General features: G+C 31.0%; 1 protein-coding gene across 2 annotated transcripts in view; it reads left to right on the forward strand.

Annotated features, from left to right (window-relative positions):
- The window catches only part of NetA (Netrin-A), a 473,673-nt gene that overhangs the window by 415,513 nt on the left and 36,043 nt on the right, over positions 1-22,117 (forward strand). Inside the window, exons 3-4 of one of the 2 annotated variants that reach the window (XM_076408822.1) lie at positions 19,499-19,648; positions 19,744-19,831. In XM_076408822.1, the coding sequence (XP_076264937.1) occupies positions 19,499-19,648; positions 19,744-19,831 (238 nt within the window). The remainder of the gene's footprint in view (positions 1-19,498; positions 19,649-19,743; positions 19,832-22,117) is intronic. The other variant, XM_076408821.1, reaches the window with a different exon arrangement.

The following is a 22,117-nucleotide window of genomic DNA, read 5'->3' on the forward strand; positions in this document are numbered from 1 at the left end:
CAACGGTTCCAAAATAGAGTTGCGTGCCATTGTCGATGCTCCGTACTATGTTTCAAATGAAGTGATACAAAGCGATATTCCTCTAGAACCTAGAACGAGTGTAATTCAACGTGTTTGTGTGAAGTACTTCGAAAGAGTGTCAGTGTATCCCAATTTACTCGCTAATCAGCTAAATATGCGCCATGACAGTGAAGTGCGTCAACTAAAACGTTTAACACCATCCGATCTGATTATTGGACATATATAGTCTTTAGGCTTTAGATTAAAACTAATTAATTAGGATAGTCTTTTATACAGGAGATCGCTTAATAAAGTGATTTTCTACATACTATATATATATATATATATATATATATATATATATATATATATATATATATATATATTTAATAAAAACATAAGAAATACTTATTGTCTATTGGGAATAATAACAATAATTACAATAATTACTCTGCAAGCCCAGAATCATTTTAATATCTTCCTAAGTAAGTAATTTCTACCTCAACCTATTTTCTGCGCTACATAACGTCTTTGGTTTGGATACTTAATAACGAGAAAGTTGTAGCTACTTTATTAAAAATAATCAAATCAAAATAAATAATATAGCTATATTGTTGAAAAGTATTAGTTTTATATATTAATCAAAAGAAAAACGGCTTTATTCAACTTAACAAACCTTGACCTTATTGTTGTACTTAAATACTGATTTAGGAGATGTAAAACACGAGTGAAAATGTTACTATAGAAGACAAAGAGATACATTAAAGGCATATACATTATATTATTTGTTGAACAATCTAAATTCCGCCACCAACTTCAAAGTACTCAGTTGATAGCAGTTAATATTGTTAAAATTGTAAATAGATAAATAAGTTTAGGTAAGTTGTATGTATTAATTGTATGTATGGTCTATTCAAAGCTTTTTTAGTAATGCATCATGGATATTTGTGACGTCGAAATATTGCAGTTTTGCCAAATTAACTCTGAGTTTTAGTTCAGTTTGGCTTTGACGTAAGAAAATCCTAATCTAAATAAAATAACTGAACAAAAATGTTATCAAATATAATTTATTTTAACATTATAGTCTATCTAATACATAATATTATCGAACGACTTAAAACTACAATTAAGAACACAGGTATAATAGTTTGAAGGTTAGATTTGTTTTGTTTACATTTATGAAAAATTCTTGAAAGCAATAGTGATAAAAGATTTTTACTCTTACCTATAAATTATTATGGCTGTATAATTAACTGTAGTTTTTAGATTTACTATAATGTTAAAATAAATTATATTTCATAATATTTTTGTTCAATTATTTTATTTAAATTAGATTTTTTTTGTATGTCAAAGCCTAACTGAACCAGAACTCAAAGTTAATTCGGCAACATTGCAATATTTCGACGTCACAAATGTCCATGATGCATTACTAAAAAAACTTTGAATAGACTATATATAGTAGAATATATATTACGTGTAGTAGATAAGTTAAATAAGGTTTTTGTATCTTTTTATTTAGTTATAACAAACGATTCTAATGTACATATTTTATGTTTAAAAGTTTTTCTTGTGTTATTATTTTTTAAAGTCGCTTGATTTTTTTTATTAAAATTAATTTTTTATATAAATAAATATTAATTTTTTTACATTAATACTTCACATTTTAACTAATAGATATCATAGTATATGCAAGCATCTTATATTATATTTTCTAGTTTTCAAAAATAATGAACAGGAAATTTATCTCTGCTATCCATGTCAGGTAATTTTTGTTCGAACTGTGCATATTAATATCCGCAATTACCGATGATAAATCCGAGAAAAAGCGAAAATGCCGCAGCAAAAGGTCGTAAATACTGGTGCTTTGACCGAATCAGATTAGTTGATAAATCGGGAGTACGGGACCGCGGCGGACGGGGTCAAGACCCCATTTATGCCCGCTCTCTGGAAATAAACAGACCCTCGAAGAAGACATATATGGTGGATATGGCGAGTGGCCTTCCCGTAGCCCGTGGCTAATATAAATTCATATTTTCATGGATGGGTTGGCCGGTTTTATATCTCTTAAAGTCGTGACTGTTTATAAATCGCCGAACATAGACCCTTATTTGCCGGCCGGGGCCCAGGAGCTACATTATTTTCAGATTGTTTCTTCAATTGATAGTTTGGAGACCGACGGCATCTATCCGGATATGGTAACGGAAAATGGAAAAGACCGATTCGATTTATCATTCCGTGTTTTCGTTCGCCATTATTATATCCTTTCCGTACTGCGTTTCCTTGTTTCAATAAACATAGGAAAAATATCAGACATAATAACTGAAAAAATTTTAATTTATATAATGTATATATATATATATATATATATATATATATATATTATAATAATAATAATAATATATATATATATATAAATATATATATATATATATATATATATATATATTTTAAAAATAATGTATTAATATTTTAAAGTGTAAGCTGTATTAAGTAGACCTACTGGTAATTTAATCATTACGTGAATCTAAACCACACTGTTCATGCATGAATGTTCTTCAGAATAACTAGACATGCGGTAGCCATGGTATTAGAGCAACGTAGAAGGATGAATCCTGAATGTTACACAAAATTTTGATCATCAGAAGTGCTTCAGTCAATACGAAAAAGCAGCAGCAACGAAGAATCATTCTTAATCATGACACACTGAATGAATTACTGTCTTTTCATTATTACGCACAAAATATATATATAGTAACCCTCATAAAAACTTTTTACAGTACATCTAAACACCTAATTCATGGTAATAGCAGAGATTATTTTTGATACATATAATAATTTTTCACTCCGTTGAAAATGTCTGAATGTATATCAAGTAGATTACAATTGTGGGATGTTTTACTTTTTACTTCAGATTGAAGAAAAAGGCGACTGAAGATCAATGAATACTGTGTGAAGCTTATAGCAACCATGCTCTATTGATTTTAATATGTAAATACTGGTTTCAACGTTGTAAAAGTTGTGATTTTTACACAAAACCCGTTTTAGACAGTCAAAATAATTTAAAAACTAAGATATGAAGGCATTAATCGATGAAACTGAAATGTGTGGCTGCCGCTGCGATTATTTGTCAGGACACTCACTACTATTTTTGGAAGGAATTTGCACGCGAACTGAAAAACACTGGTTTAATAATCACTTGTTTATTTCGATATTGAGTGATACATGTGGTCGACGGGAGAATTGACAAGATATTAGATTAGGTAGAGGAAGTACGGTAGCGCTGTGGAAGTGGTACTATTACAGGGGGATGGAGAAAAGAGAAGAGAGCGAGACGTCGTCGTGATGGTCTTTTATATCCTGGAACTGCATGGTACCAAACCACCGGCGTTGCCAACCCTTGTACCTGTTGATGAAAACGTGGTGGCCCAAAGGGTCGTGGCGATCGCCACAAAACCATCAATGTGGATCACTATCAACTACAATTGATGCAAAACCACATGTTGCAAAACCGGTAAAAACATTCTTGGAAACATTAAAATGGTAAGTGCTACTCTACCCGCATTTTCCAGACTTTACTCTTTGTGATCGCTACTTGTTCCTACAATTGAGTCGTGACCGGTCTGAGCTGCGCTTCACTTCTGAAGATACAAAAAATGGAGTGATTCGTGGTTAGCCTCAAGAGATATATCGTTTTTTCGAGATGGAATCCGTAAATTGCCTGAAAAATGGGGAAAAGAAGCGGAGTTAGTTAGTCGAGTGCAGAATAAATACCTCTCTATATACACGTATTTGCCAAATTAAAACTAAATTAGAATAACTTAAGCTTAAGTTAATAGTAACACTTATAAACTTTGTACAAGATAGTCTAGTTTCTTAGTTAGTTAGACTTTCTGTTTTTTGTCCACTATCGCTTCCGGATTTAGTAATACTGCATTGCTTCCATTTTTCTGTGATTTTGCAGCCTTTTTTCATGTTTTACAACGAAACGTAGAATGGACTACTCGGTTTTATAACTTACAGTGCAGTCTTAGTTGTGCTCCCCATACATGAAATAGACTTAAATGGACTTTTGTCAACTTCACAAAATTGATAGATCAACAATTTTCTATCAGCATCTTACGAAAATGTCGAATAATGCGCGCGTATTCAAATCTTACAGAGTAAAACAAATAGTAGATATTCACAAAAATAACTCTATTATAATGGTTGTGATTCTATATTGAAAAATTTTTGTTAAAAGGATTGTTCTACTCGTCTTAAAAGAGAAACAAAAACATTTACAAAAGTAATAAGTCGAATAGAATTTATATATCATGATATATATTTATTTTTTATACTGCCCCTTAATGTGTATTAGATTTCTTAATCCCATTAGTTTTATTAAGTAATCCACTCTCTGTTTCATCTAATATCCAGACGTAAGCAATGTTAGCTTAATACGTAAAATGAAAACATCTTTTTGTTGATTGGGCTACACGCTGTGCTTCTTGGAAACATATTTATTCTGATATAATTAAAAAACCTACATGACCTTCTAGTATCTAATTAGATAATACCAATAACAATATTTATTTTGCTAATAATATATTTTATATTAATTAATTTCAAAATTATCATAAAATTGTTTTTATTATACAATAAGCAGCCACTGATCGTTTCTTGGGCATATTTAATGCTTCCTCAAACTTGTTCGGTCTAATAAGTCTTGATCTTGATAATCGAAATCACTAATTTTGTATCTACCACCAATCGATGACTTAAAGCGGCTTTTCTTTTGTTAAAATAAAAAGAGTAACGGAAAGAACTATATATGTTACCTGTAGATGAGGCTTGGGCAGTCTATGGTGGCAAGTCTGAACTGAGCGCTAGTCAGTGATCTCCCAGATAAACGTCTCGGGGTTGCCAGATATTTGTTATCGAGTTCTAGTTGGCGCTACTGGTACCCCGCCCGTATTCAACATCTGGTATTATATTTCTGGGTATTTTGTAGACCATTATTCCACGATGTAAAATTTGACATGCCTCAAGGTAGTTACATAATAAACATTCAAATCAAATCAAAACACTACATACCTACAAGTCTTAGCGACATATGTTACAAAAACCGGAAATGACTTTCCGGTATACTTTTCATGATATACCACTTTTACCCAAATCATACCCTTCCAGTAATTTATTATAAAACAGTTGGACTAGACAGTTAGGTCCGAAAATGATGTTACTCCAAAAAAAGGACGACATAACTTCTTACTAACAATACGAGAACACCGTCTACCAAGGAACATGTAATGCGTCGAGCATCACCGTAGTCATAGCTTACCGGTCATCGTTTTAACACCTACCCAGGACAAGCTTATCTGTGTAAACCATCTTTACACCTCGATGTCTATCCGAAGACCCCCAGGCAATCGATAAACTTATGGGGAAGGCTCACGAAAAAAATGCCTTTTATGTCACGTATTTTAACATTCTTAATTAATTGTTTCGGGAACAAATATCCATTCTCTCGGCCGCTGACTTAATGATGATATATTGTATTGATTATACGGAATTGAATGTCCACGAAAAGTATAATAAACCAGTTTACCAGTTTAAAAAAATAGACGAAACTCGGTGGCATAAAGAACTTAAAAAATATGTTTTTAAATGATTCGACGTCTCAAATGCATTTTGGTTTTTTATGTCTTATGTTAATTTTATGTATTGATTTATTTATTTTACACTTAAATTGATATCTATATTATTTTGTGTATTTTCGTATTCATGAGATACTTCTCAGTATATTTTAAACATTCTGCTAACTCTTCATCCAAAACAAAAAAATGGATCACACTGAGACTGTTACTTAACTCTTACTAAACGTTGTTCAACTGTTAGCTTTTTTAAATTCCTTTTAGTTTGGCTTAAATTATATTCCTTTAAGGGTGATACATTGATTATAGCTTTTCGATACCATTTTTGTAGTACGATTTGTCCTTTGCTTCAAAATAAGCCTCAGTTTTGGCGATCACCTCTTCATTCCAAAAAAATTTCTTCCTAGCGTGCATTCTTTTGAGATCTTAGAACAGGAAATAGTCGCTGGGGGCCAGATCTGGAGAATACAGTGGATGAGGGGGCAATTCGAAGCAAAATTCATGGATTTTTGCAATCTATTTCAGTGACTTGTAACACGGTGCATTGTCTTGGTGAAGCACCACTTTCTTTCTCTTCAAATGCGGCTATTTTTCGACGATTTCGTCCTTCAAACGCTCTAATAACGCTATGCAATAGTCGCTGTTGATGGTCCTTGAATATTATTCCATGCGCATCCCAAAATACAGACGCCTAACCATGCCAGCCGACTGATGCGTTTTCCCACGTTTTGAAGCGTATGCAGTCCGCTCGGATGACTGTCGATTGAGTGAAATGATGGAGCCATGTTTCGTACATTGTCACATATCAGCGCTAAAACTCTGATTTATTACGCTTGATCATCTTCAAACACTGTTCCGAATCATCAACTCGTCATTGTTTTGGTCAAAAGTGAGCTCGGGCGGCATCCACTTTGCACAGAGCTTTCTCATACCCAAATATTCATGAATGATATGATGTACACGTTCAGTTGATATTTTTAAAGTGCCTGCTATTTCATTAATTTCAATTTACGATCATTCAAAATCATTTTGTATATTTTTTTATGTTCACTGCGTTCACCGTCTTCGTTGCTCATTTCACCACGTCTAAACTTAGCATACCTATCCTTGACGGTTGATTTCCCTGGGGCAGAGTCCGGAAACACGCGGACTTCCTTTTCGTCCATTTTTTTCGCAATAACAGAAGTTGCTTCACTCAAAATGCTATAATTCACAAACTTATGATCCGACAGCTGTCAAATTTATACACGCATCTTTTAAGGGTTAGGGCTAACTAAAAAACATATGGATTTAATTCTTGTAGCGCCATCTATGTGTCAGGCCGTGGACATTTCCATTGACCTGTTATATTATGTCGATATTCATGCGTACATTGAATGAGTGTGATATGTTATTGTTTACGTTATTGGTACAACATGGGAGAGAAAAAATTATTCTGAAGGCAAGAAATTCGTTAAGATATTATTGGCCTATTATTTTCTCATAGACCATGTTTCAGAATATACCAGATCGTAAAGACATTTACTTAATTTTTACTTTTGGGACAGAACAGAATCATTAATTAGTCGGAGAATAATTATGAAATTAAAGTTTTTTGGGCTCTTTTATTATAAAATTTAGATTATAATTCATAATTTTACCATTTAAGTAACATTTTAATACGAAATTGATCGAATAGTTCTCGAAACATTCTGGTATTAATTAGTTTTTCTTTCGTTCATTGGGATGAAAATTTATAGGAACAACCAAAGTTATAATTTTTTTTTCCTTATTCTCATCCTCTATTTTTATAGATGTGACGAAAATTTTATTTCATTACAGTTTATAAAGAGAATATACATTATTTTAACTTCAACATTCACTTCCAAAGTCTAATGTGTGCAGCATAAAAAGACAGATTCTCGAAGAAAGAAGGTAGGTACCGAAAATATTCCTTGACGATCGACTAAAAACTTAACAAACATAGCAAATGGTAAGTGAATAGTCGATAATTCACTTTTGATTGCCTAGGTACTAATAGGTATAAGTTAATAACAAAAAATTACTGTAATTTAGCATAATTTATATTCCTCCTCCATAAGAACCCACACATTCGACTTCATAGTTTTATCTATCAAGTAATTTGTAATAATAATATAATACCACAATAAATTAAAACAAATAGATAGTTAAGCAAGAGGTAATATTCGTTAGTTATTTTTGATATCACATTTCTCAATGTAATATATTTAAATAGCTTAACATGCTGAAGTACATATACACTTTAATTTCTACATGTTCTGTACTTTCGTTAACATAGAGCGAGAAAAGATTTTTCTATTCTTGAAATTAACTACATTGTAAAGCACGAAAGTAAAAACTCTTCCAACCATCTATTCTCCAATCATATAAAATGGAGTATTTTAATAGCTGGAGGCCAATTATGATATTGTAGAGTTTCCTGCATTTTTAAAGTACTTCTAAAAGTTTTGAACGCCTAAAGTTTATATATACCCATCTCTATAATATATATCTATATAAATTTACTTTAAAATTATCGTAATTTAAAAGAAAATAATGACATCTTAATTAACTTTCCATATTATAATTTTAAAACTTTAAATAAATTAATTATAAAACCTAATTTAAAACGTAATTTTAAATTTTTCCAGTATTTCCCATTTTATTTATGCCTGTGACCACTACAATATATCATGACAGTTGCCTCATAGAAATTGTAGCGGTATTATTAAAATTTTTCAAATAACTATCCAACCGTTTGCTATTCAGCAGAAAATATCGAACAAATAAGAAAATACCAGGGATTTCGGTGTATTCATCAACGACGGAATGTTACGATGAAGCTCTCGCTCAGATTTATTTCAGGCCTAATCGGTTTAATTCCTTTTTAAAATGTAAAATGTTCAAAAATATGTTTCACGAGTTTGATGAAATAATAAGTTTAAATATTTCTGCATTAAGAAATATATAATCTTTATTTATGATTTTCAACTTATACCTAATTTAAAATATAGTACGATGAATGATTATTGTACTTTTTCTGCTTGAACCATTGGTCGAAGTTCTTCTTTTTCAAGTATCAAAAAGTCGGTCCTTCGCAATTTGTTCTTAAACAACATGGAGAAAAAAAAGATATGTAAGATTGAGAAATTATATCGATTAAATGGTGACCGCGATTCGCTATGCAGCTTTTGGCCCTTTTTAAGGCATTTTTCATGACATCCTGCAACATCTGAGGCTGAATTTCTTCAATTTCGTGACGAATATTGTCTTTGAGATTTTGAATCCTTTGAGCCGTTAAATCCAATGATCAAACTCAAACATCATTCATTCATCAAACTTCTCATTGCTTCATTTGAACAGATTTTTATTATTAACAGATTGTACATATAACAAAAATATATTTTAACATTTTATTGTATTATTATTGTACAGAAGAAACTTCTGCAGAAAATCATTGACAAGATAAACCTGGAAGAACATTTTTAATGAGATGTTGATCGGTCAACCATCATTACGCATTTGAAAGTCATTGGAATAATTTAGAAGCAAGGATATTATGTACTTTTGAATGCCTGAAATGTAATTTTTGCATCATACTATTACTGGTGATGAAAAGAAGGTATACCTAATCGAAATTGATAAAATAAAGAAAAAAAGATCCAGCAGAGTAGTAAAATCGATACTACTGAAGAATGATATTCAGTATTATTAATATAAAACTCATTGACTACATTCTATTCTATCTAATCTATCAAAAATGTTATTAAATATAATTTATTTTAACATTATAGTACATCTAAAAACTACAATTAATTATACAGCCAGAATAGTTTATATAGAATATTGCATAGGCTTGACAACCGGACTACTTTAACAAGCTCATTCGTTTACGTGTTCGAACTGATCAGACAGCACTGTGTCTCTTTTTAACTGGAATAAAATAAGGAAAATATTGTCTTATTCTAAAATGTATTTTACAAATTATGGCAGACAACACATTAAACATTTTGATGACGTATGTTCACAGCAACTTTAAATAGACTATAGTCATAGAGTTTATAGAGATGACGGCCATACTGAAAATGGCGCTCAAAATAAATAAATAAAAAACGTACCATAGAAACGAAGTGAGCCAATCACATTCCGTCGCGGCTTCTAGCGTAGCGATTAAAGCAAGTAATAAGTTCAAAGTAGCGACATCTACAAGTTGGACGTCGTGAAACATTCACGCCAAAATTTCCTATTAACTTAAATCTCTATTTCTCTATGACTATAGGTTAGTTTTTATATTCTAATGCTATGATACAGTTAGAGCCATTGCAATTAAGGTAAATTCTAAAATATGTGTAACAGTAATAAATTTTCTATTTTGCCGGAAATGCCAATCAAAACCGAACAGCCGGCCACACATTCCCGGCCCCAACAACTATTTGTCACGTGTCTCTTATATGGATAAACTGTTTCCAATACCATACCATTTTTAACGGACCGTTTACCATTATTTGATATCTCAGTCACGTACCACGTCTCATTCTTAAATGCATTATTGATGTGAGATCTAAACCAGCCAAAAGAGAAGTATTCGATGAAAAATAAACGATATCTGTTACGGAACCAGTTCTCTTCGGCAATCATTCCATTACAAATTTTTACCAACGAGTTTCACATTCTTTCGCTGGTTCGGTTCGAGTTTTTTTCCCTCTCTTTGGTAAAACCGAAATTTCTTCGGTATTGATGATCCTTGGCCAATCTGTAACGTCTCTATATTGGAATTGTGAAGCCGATCTCGTACTGCAAATTATTACTGAGGCATTGACTGAAAAATACTAAACAATGTCTCATCAGATATTATTTTCTATTTTCGCTATAATTTTTTCATTTGAAACTTTAATTTAATCTTTTTAAACTCTTATACTAACTACTAAGGCATGTGGACAAATAACGGTCTTTTTACGTTTTGTTTTTGAAAAGCGAACTTGTTTTCACAATATTTTCAATACAATATCAGAAATATATTTGATATATACCATTGTTGAAATAATTGTATATGCGTCATCAAGTTGTTTAATGTATCGCCTTCCACAATTTGTAAATTCGTTTTATAATCAGACAATATTTCCTTTGCATTTTAATCTAGTTAAAAACGAGATACAATGCTGTCTGATTAGCTCGAGCACGTAAAGGAAAAAGCCTGTCCAAGTCGTCCGAATGTCAGACCTATGCAAAATTCTTGAACGCAATAGTGATATGCGGTTATAACTCTAACCTATAAACTATTGTGGCTGTATAATTACATGTTTTGATGTACTATAATGTTAAAATAAACTAAATATGTACCAACATTTCTGTTCAATTATTTTATTTATATTGAAATGTTGTTGTTTGTCAAAGCCAAACTAAACTAAAACTCAGAGTTGATGCGGCAACATTGCGGCGTTTCGACGTCACAAATTTCGATGACGCATATACAAATAAACTTTGAATAGACTATATAATTGCTTTTAATTAAATCTAATGTTCATTAACTTTCAATAATCAACAAAGTATCATAAGTAAGATTATTTTTAGAACTGTAGTAACTTCAGAACATTATATATACAGGATTTTTCTTTATGACGTTTATGTTATAAACATAAGTATGAAATAATAAACGAAGTTATACATATTTGTATACAGAAAATCGAGAATATATGAATAAAACAATTTTTAAATTGACATTTAACTTTAGCATGTATATTAAAAATAAGTAACACAATTAGGTAAACTAAATTATTTAATTTCAATTAACTTTCAATAATCAACAAATTATTAATTAATGTCTTCTAATTGTCCTATGTGCCCCGTATATGTAAATTGTATAGTTAGTTTCATTTTGAATCTTGCATATTTTCAATATTCAATATTTTATTTATATGTTTATTAGTCTTTATATTTTATCCATATTTTATCACATTAAAATATATATTATAAAGACAGTAAATACACCAGATTGATTAAAACAATAATGTTTTTACCTAAATTGCATTGTTCTTTGCTTAATTATTTCACTCTTCGAACTCATCTTTAGTTTGTCTTCTATAGGTTTCATTTATCTATTGCTATTCTACTTTGTCTTATCTCCCATATTTTATAACTGTTATTGTTATATGCAACAGTCATGTGAACTATTGATATACAAATTAACGTACGTAATAGTACGTTATTGTCAGCGACCTAAACTCATAATCCCCACAACTACACGCAGGGTTTGTTTACATATTTTCTGTCACAGATCTGACGACTATACCATGTTGCTTGATTTGGGTATTTTGGTTCCATTGGAATATATTTATTTGTAGCGCATATTACACAAAACTATTACTCCTGAAAATTCTTCCTCGATATAAGCTTTAATATTTTGAATTAACTTGTTTTAATTCTTTATTCCTAACTGCACTTGTTATTCCTGCTTTTTTCTCTCTCGACTAAATGTATTTAGTTGCACATATTCGTCGCTATTTCGATTTAAACCTATTTAAAAACGTCAATTAATGTTTTGACAACTTTTCCCTAAGCTTTTTTAGTTTTTTTTATACAAACTTCTCGTTATAGCGAACACAACAAAAAAAAGAAATATGCAAATGTGTGCAGTATTTTTATTTATACAGATCTACATATAAAACAATACATATACTACACATAATATTATAAACCAATTTTAATAATGTGCCTTATTACAAAGAATAAATATTACTTAATTAACACTCTAATATCTACATAATGTTATTTTTAAATATTGCAAAAATCATTGTCATGTCTGATAACACAAACAAAGAAGAAAAGCTTAATAATAATATAAAGATTTTAATAAGCAACATGTTCTTATCAGTATACAATAGTCCATTTCTTGGTCCAAGAAATTTAAAGTCAAATTATGAAAAGATTTAATCATTATCACATCTTGTGTAGTGATATAATTCGATAATTCAGATATATCCCCCATCTGTGAAGGTTATACGCAAAGTTTAGTATCTGTTTATCTAGAATAACACCTTACCTGGTATCATAAAACAAAGCAATGTAGATCCCAGATCCCTTTGTTTCCCAAAATCCCCTCTTCTTGTAACAATCTCTACAATAATACTGCCAAGCCTGTCGTATGTTAGGGTACCAATTTTTGTGGATAACGTAATAAGAATCTTAAATTATATCTTTTTAACCACACATTATTTTTTTTCATAAAACGTAACTAACATGATATCATATTTACTAATAATAATATAACTAGAATTTGTTAGATTGATACAACCAAATAAATGATTGTATTTCACTGCATAACAGCAGTGATTGTCGTATTACCAATTAGTTCTCCTTCGGATGGCCACAAGTATAATTTAATACGGTTAAATTGATTAATAAGACCTTAGATCAAATTTAATAGATTGAAAGAGCATGCATTATCTAAATTGATATAGTACCGTGCGGCATAATGTATGTTGCATAATATTAGGCTTTGGTTTTTTTTTTGTGAAAATCACTTATTTATTGAAAACAGTTAAATATTTTCTTCCTTTCATTATTTTATTTATTAATAGAATTCGTCCATTCAATAAGATTAATAAGCAGTTATAAACTTTAGAGTAAATTTTAAAATGAGATATTTTACGCATACAATTTATATAATAATTATCATAAGAAACAGTTATTGAACTCTGAGCAGATTGTTGAACCACTAAGAGCGATACAAAAATCTATATCTTTTAATTGTCTTCAGCAAGCACTGTTTGTCCAGTTTTTATTAGCTCTCTGATTATGATCTTTATCGGCTTGATGGCGCAGTGGTAAAGGCAACGGACGGGCCTCCTACTATTGCGATAGTCGCGAGTTCGAATCCTGCTGGGGCATGATCATAAATATACGTTTGTGATGCTGAACTAAATGTGAAAAAAATTGTGTACTAACATAAATGTATTAATATTCACAATGCAGCCATTGTAATTTACTGCAGTTTTCGGTTCTATTCAACTAATACAAAAAAATAAAATAAAACTATCCAAAATGAATTTCTGTTATTACGCTGTTATCCCCATCTTTTCTCTGTCGTTACCAGATCGATCTCTGTCATTTGGTTATATTTCTAATCTCACTGTTTCTTGATGACAAATCCATCACTGCAGCGATGACAGATGGTGATGAATGACCTCGCCGAGATCTGTTCTCTTGATTGCGTGCTTCTTTATGTAATTTAGATCTAAGAAATATTTTGCGAATGGTTTCTTAGTGCCTATTGGTTTCACGTTTTTATATTCGTTTTATAATACGGTCCAAAAGCTTGAAAACAGTAAAATAATTTAAAATACGAGAATAACATAATTTATTGCATACATACCTTAATCAACTCTAAACGTCTTTGTGGTATTTGGGCCGGTCAAAATGTCCACCTTTATTTTTAATAATTCGTTGAAACATTTTATTCATTCTTTTTATTAACTTGTTTAAGTATACGGAATTCAGTCTCTTCCATTCTATTATTTACAAAATATCTTCTTCTTGTCCCTAACAGAATATTGACGAATGTTTAGGGTCATTATCTTGTTTAAAAACGAAAGTTCTGCCAATTATATTCACTCCAGAAGGAATTGTATTTTACTGTTATATTATTAGAGCGCCTTTTTATTCAGTTTTCCATCAATTTTAATCATATGCTTCGAACTTCTTATTACCAAAACATCTTGCTACCATGCTGAAATTCCGATTTGATTGTCCAATTTGTATGCATTTTAGTCCATTTCAGTCAATTTTTCTTATGAGTTCTGGTTAGCCTCGATTTTTTTGGCTACTACACATCCTCTCAAGCTAACGGACACTTACATCTCTTTACAATTGTTGCTGAAACCATTTGTTTTCGTGTTGGGCCAGCACTAGTAATTTGAGGCAATTTGAATTTGAGGTTGTTGTAGATGTAAGACGCGCAGATCTCATCCGGGCTTGATTGCCACTAATAGCTTGTTTATTTATTTATACAACTTGTTACAGCTACTGACTTTGTATGAAACTCCAACCTTGCAATATGGCGCATAAAATATTCTCCTAGTACATAGCTGTTCAAAATAAAAATCTAAAATCGCTAGTTCTAAAAAGTCAACAACTGGCGATGTAGTTGCATTTATGATGTTGTTTTATCTTTTTTTTTTAATGAGGGATAATTGATAAGAAACTAATAATTTTATTGATGTTATATTACGAATAGGGTCTTCAATCATTGTTCTAATGTAGTAAATGTCTGGTGCCAAATATATGGAGAAAAATATTGATCGACAATATTCTGGATAAAAGACATACTAACTAGGTTAGTAATAATATTATATTGGATGAAAAATCTTATTCAAATACTCCATCTAAAATGGTGTTAACGGTTAAAAACAACTTATTATTATAATATTAGATTTTATACAAAAATATATATGTATCGATGTAAATATATACCAACTTTCAATCTCAGTTATATAACTTTTGTGTTTGGTTTGCTAATGATGGCCTTGCAACGATCACTTTAATCTAATATACCATCCTAAATAAACATAATCGCTGAAAAATACACAATGGAAGTGTAATTAACGATAATTAAACGTTACTACTTCAGTATGGTCATGGGGTGGGCTCGCCCAAATTTATGGTCGGATATTAATGAAAGTTGGCTTTTAATTAAGAAATCACATGGGTGCAAAATTAATAATGGCCTGACTGCTGCATCGCAACTTGCGTGGTAGTATGAGTTAATAATTCGCATATTAAGATTCACTCCTACGAATTATAATGTAAGAGTTTATTCATAAAAAATACGCACACGATGTAAAAGTAATAGTAGCCAGACAGAGCTTATAAACATAGAGAAAATAAAAGATGTTAATATTATCAAACTTCCTCTACTTGTTGAAGCTTTTTTGAGGATTTTACAAGATATTGCTGAACATCAAAATGGAATTAATACACTTCATTACTGGATTAATATCAGTTTGTTTCCTAATTTTATCTAAATCTTCAGTACATGGACAACACTGATGCTTAGTTTTATTGAAAATTACTTAAAATTATTTTTTTAAAAACAAAACGCAAAGCGGTTATTTATTTTTACAGATTTATTGCGTCATCTTTGAACATTTCTATATTCGCTGATGCTGATGTTGAACCTTGGAACATTTGCTACTTATAGCTTGGGAATAAATAAAAAAGTGACAAAAATATTGATAACTAACAGATAACTTACTACAATAAATCTCAATCTCAAATGCGGGAATTCAAGTATTCATGTTAAAATTTTGCTGTTCCATCAACTTCTTTGTACTAATATTAACATGCAGATTAAATTACACCCTCTTAAAGGCCTCCTTGAGTTTGTCGTTGTTCAATATTCGGAACTATTTTTTAATGGTCTGGTTAATGGTCTCCATCTCCAAGTCTCTGTGAAGATCACTACTTCGACATACTTCAATACGTTCTGAAACAGCCGAATTATGTTCAGATTACTCTTCTTGGTACAACTCCATCTATGGATGCCATATATCCATATGCGCTTAACAACTTAATCATACACCAGTCCTTTCTTGTATGTTGACAACACAATCTTTTTACTTTAATGTACAGGTCTTATTTCCTTTCACTTAAATAATTTGTCCAGCTTAGCTTGGACACTTGGTTGTTATTTATCTCAGTCATGTATTGTTATTTTTATTTCTAAAATTGACGTGTGCCGATTTATTATCATTGAAAGTGATTACACGTTTCTTGGTCTAATTGTTCATTGACGTTTACAGTTTCACTGCAGCTTCCTTCTGGTCTTTATCTGGAACCATTATAATAGTCATTATTACTGTCGGAAAAAATAGATATTGTATCATATTGCAACTCTGGAACATCACCGATGTACATCAGAATCGGTCCCAACACATCCTGCGTCACTCGCGCGTTTATTTCTTACGATTCCGAAAAGATTTTAGCCATTCTGGAAACTGTGTTATCAAGAGCCTGTACCATAACTTTTTTTCTTCATATGGTCTCTCAATTATCTGTAATTATATGGGTTTGAACTATAGTTAAGTGAAGAAACATTTGACACTGATAAGTGCCATCTATAAAAACTTATTATTTGCTATAAGGTAATAAGAAAAGATAACAAATGAAGACATAGACAAGTATAATAAGATAAACTGACGAATTTATAAAATCAATCCAACATCATTTTGATCAGATAAAGATAAAAATAAAGTCATCATTCAAAAAACCAGAAATTCCGCAACAAAACTTTAGCACACTTCTCTTTCCTATTATAAGTCCTAGTAAAAATAAATTTGTAGATTTAGGATCCTAGTATTAAAGACAGTTATTGAAGATATTCATATATACATTACAAAGAGATTATATTTACTTATAGGTTACGCGTAAGTAAGTTCGTGCCATATAAACAACACGACAAAACTATAGCACCATTAGGTAAAAAATAAATAAAAGAACTTTTTTAAAAGTTTTATTTTAATAATGGGGACATTTATTTTTAAAATGTATCTTTAATAAATCAGTCTTTTCGGTAGAATTTCATATAGGCTATATAATATCATTTTGATAATCCTCTTGTTTAGCATTTTTTAGTTGTTGAACTTTATTAAATTCTAGGTTAGTAACAAAAGGATGCCACAGTTTTCACTCTTAACCTTATTTCAAGACATGAACATAATTCTAAGAACAACTGACTAATATGTTATTTGATTCGATATCGGCGCTCATGAATTCAAGCACCATACATCAAGAAAACGTTCCCACCATGAAAAAACGGAAAGATTTCCTTAATGATCGCGTCCTCTTGAACGAAACCGCGATACCGCGTGGGCGACTGGACTCAAATAATGGACAAACTGTAAAAAAGTCTTATGCCGTCCTGAACAGGCCGTGAAAAGCTCGGGTAGGTGTATTCTCGAAAAATAATACCTCACTAATTTAATTGTTTCTCGAACATATGTTTCGACGATCTTTAAAAACTCGTTAAAAATAATTTGTAGCGTCATTGTCGGACGGAGAATATTCATAAATTTTTATGGCCACCCATTTAGTATTCTATCAGAAACTATTTAGATTCATTTAAATTGTTACTATTGTCTATAATGACTTAATTAATAATAATATTCTATAAAGTCATTATACAGGTATACAAGTATGATTCCGTCTTTTACAGGCAAGAAAAACGTTTTTAGTTAAAACGCACATGGCACACATATTCACGTTCATAACAATTTGTGAATATTGTTATTCAGATACATATCTGAGATTTCAAAACTAGACCTGGTTAGTTTGACAAGTTTAAAACACGACGTAATTGTCACACATAGCTTAACTATACTAGTTCGAAGCGTTTTTGTCTCTTGAACCGTCGGGCAAAACCACTGTTCTTCAGTATTTGTAACACTTCGACGTTTTAGGTTCACGTAGACTTACTTAGGTCTTTAGTAATCTTTTTTTTTATAACATACGCTCCAAAGAACTCTCTTTTGATAAGGTTGGATCATTAGTATTATATTCATTTCTGAAAAATCACGGTTGAACACCATATATTAGGTCAATCCTGGCTTCAAAATCTTTTTATATAATAATTTGTTGCTATTGCTTTTATTATTTATGATTTATAGGTCGATGAGAGATATTTCTTTCTTTTATGGTTCAAAGTAGTTCGGATGCCCTCACTATAATTATTAGATATAACATTTGGCATGTACAATGAAGTTATGTTAAGACAGAGTATTAGGAAAGTAAAAATAGCAAGTAGTATGTATATAAAAAGTATAATAATAAGTCATCTAGCGTAATCTGTATAATTAAAATAAATGAATAACGTCCATAAACAGTTGAGATTATAGTTTATAATTTAAATAACTAAAACAATAAATAACAGTCACAGTAAGACACAGTCCAGTCAGATTTGGTTGAATACAAAATAGATCTAGCCACAATATTAAGTTTAACAAAGTTATATTTGCTATCTATAAAAAACTATCTTCAAATATTAGAAATATACATAAGATACCCAAAACCTGTTGTAATAGACACATCCTGCTGGGGCATGGTTTATACATTTTTATGAGAAATAGTTCATAAGCCAAGTAAAATGCTAAAAGAAAAATCATTCCAGTCACACTAGTAACCAGACAGGGTAAGACCGGATGTTTTCTGGGATAATCTATAAATTAGTCACTAGGCTCATCAAAGTTTCAAAAAGGTCAACCAGCAAAGTCTAAAAATATATTTGTTTGCTTAAATAATAGTAGAAGAAATTGAATCCCGCAGTGGTATAATGCATTTTTTGCTATTAAAATTTTACTACCTAATAATTTCGATACATTCCTTTTTGTATCAATACTCCTTACAATTTTATATCTATATTTATGTTATCAATTTCGCTCTATCGACCGAAAAAGAACTATTACGAAGGCAGTTAGTTTAATCTTTACGAAATTAAGATTAGTTGTTATTGTTATCATCTTCGCAGGCCGTTATATTATGTTGAGATAAAGTTTGTGTTATCTGGCGTTCCTTTGTCTCAGACCAACACGTAGCAGAACGCGAAAACGACCCCCTCGAGGCGAGATAGCGTTTATTTTATGTTTTTGATATTCGAAGAACCCATTTTATAAGCCGATGACTCCAGTCTGAGGTTAATACTACTTTTTTTAGCTCGTAAATATTATAAACACCATTATATTCACTAATAGGGGAGTTTATACGAACGAAACAATTACATATTTTGAAACGAGGCTATAAATTAGCCAGAAAATGAGTTTTTTTATGAACACGTGTTATGAATTCGTGAATTTTATTGTTATACTTCGTTGTTTCAGCCTGTGATTGTCATCCTATCGGTGCTTCTGGAAAAACTTGCAACCAAGCAACCGGTCAGTGTCCTTGTAAAGATGGCGTAGTTGGACTGACCTGCAATCGTTGTGCTAAAGGATATCAACAAAGTCGGTCACATATTGCTCCATGTATCAGTAAGTATAGTAGGTGCTGTGAGCACTCATCGCATGTACGCATCGCTATATTGTTCAACATTTAGAGTTAATAAATTATGATTTTTTTGTTTTAGAAATACCAATAGTACAGATGATGGCAACTGAAGAAGATGATGATGGTTATAATGAAGAAGATCCAGATACACCAGCAACGGGAGGTAAGTAAGTGACTATTATTTTTTGTTTATTTTTTTGATGATGTCTATCAAATTGGGTTGATTAATAACATTTTTATATAATATTTTTAAATTATTTTCCTTGGTAGTGGGACAAAGTTATTGTAAATTGACGGTTGTATCACAGATTCACTATTGATTATTTTAGTTAGTCCACATTAGTTATAAATTCAATGTAACTAACTGTGAATGGATTATTCATCCAGTAATCAGTTTATTAATAGATGATCAAGAGTAATCTGTAATTTTTAAAATATTCTTTCTATCGAAAAAAGAAACATATAAATATATATAATTTAAAGTTTTTTTATACGTACGTCTTCAAGATGTACTGTCTGCCACAATTTTTAAATTCATTTCTGGCGGAATTTGAACACTTAATTGAAGTATGACTATTACCATTGTCATTTTAAGGTATTGTTATGTAAATGGCTCGGCTACTCAACCAGGCCATGTCACCAATTGAACCAAGTGTTCAAAACATTCAGATTTCCATTCGGTTTGAGCTTCATCTTCGAACATTCCCCGCCATCATTGAAACGTTGCAGCAAATATTCATGAATTCATAATTTTCTCTAGAATTTTCAAGAACAAAATTTTAATAAGATTAAAATTTAACGTATTTGATCTTTAGCTGGTTTGTATTCCAATATCATGAACCAACATTCACCAATTGAATTAAGATGTTATTAAGAGTTCAGCTCAGAGTTTGACAGAATTTTGAACGATATTTACCTGGACAAGAGTGCGGACAATTTAGATATATTGAACGGAAGTAAATATGGATAACACATTCAATATTAAAATAATGCTTACAGATACATTAAGCGGTTGCATGTGTTCTGATGTTTTTTTAACTTAAAAAGGTATTTATAGAGAAAAATGGTTACAGTATGTACACGAGAATTAATCAAAATATTTTCCAACTTTCTCCCATCTGTTTGGCAACATGGCAAAAACATCTCGAAAAAATAATGCAGTTTAGCAACGATTGAATGAGCGATTCAATTTCGTACTTCTTCAGCGTTTCTAGTGTGTGTGTAATCTAAACAAATGGTAATCAGAAGGCTCTAAATCTAGTGACGACGCTGGGTCAGACAGAACTTCCCATTCGAACTACAACAGTGTACGTGCTATTGCATATAATAGTTTGGAAATAGTTGACTAATCCATATTATTAATAAATATATATCGTAATTCAATAATAATCCAATTTTCCGTCGTATGGATTGGAAATCGGCGACCGTAAATCTTGTAATAATTTGGAAATAGTTGACTAATCATCTGCTAAGGTGTGTTAAAATTGAAATTTATGAGCTGTGTTTTCCTTTAATAAGTCTTGCAATTTATCGTCTTTTATGAACTTTTTCGCTACTCCAAATCGTTCATTATCATGGTTATCAAAATCGCCACTTTTAAGTTGTTAAAACCAAAACCGACAACTAAAAAATAACAGAGCAATGCCATCACATGTTTCTAAAAGTGTTTTAGGATTATTTTATCTAGATAACTGAAAGGCTGTTTACACTGATATTTCGTATTTTCACCAATAGATATCGCCGATCAAGATACACACAAGCACCTAATATATATAACGGTGAAAAATCCATATTAGTAATAAATATATATCGTAATTCAATAATAATCCAATTTTCCGTCGTATGGATTGGAAATCGGCGACCGTAATTCAAACATAACTTTACGTACGTGCTTTTGCATATAATAGTTTGGTAATAGTTGACTAATCATCTGCTAAGGTGTGTAAAAATTGAAATTTATGAGCAGTGTCTTCCTTTCATAAGTCTTGCAATTTATCGTCTTTTATGAACTTTTTCGCTACTCCAAATCGTTCTTTATCATTGTTATCAAAATCACCACTTTTAAGTTGTTAAAACCAAAACCGACAACTGAAAAATAACGGAGCAATACCATCACATGTTTCTAAAAGTGTTTTAGGATTATTTTATCTAGAAAACTGAAAGGCTGTTTACACTGATATTTCGTATTTTCACCAATAGATATCGCCGATCAAGATACACACAAGCACCTAATACATATAACGGTGAAAAATCCATATTAGTAATAAATATATATCGTAATTCAATAATAATCCAATTTTTCGTCGGATGGATTGGAAATCGGCAACCGTAATTCAATTATAACTTTCGTCCAACTTCGACAGATTTATTGCCCTTTGGAGAAAAAAACGGCCGGAAAGAATTCCTTTGATTCAATCGGCCTAATTGGTCATGTTTAATGTATAAAAGCCAAT

Source organism: Rhynchophorus ferrugineus, unplaced genomic scaffold (assembly GCF_030347505.1).
Source record: "Rhynchophorus ferrugineus isolate W39M unplaced genomic scaffold, kcgeb_rfMv2 rfM6, whole genome shotgun sequence".
NCBI lineage: Eukaryota > Metazoa > Arthropoda > Insecta > Coleoptera > Curculionidae > Rhynchophorus > Rhynchophorus ferrugineus.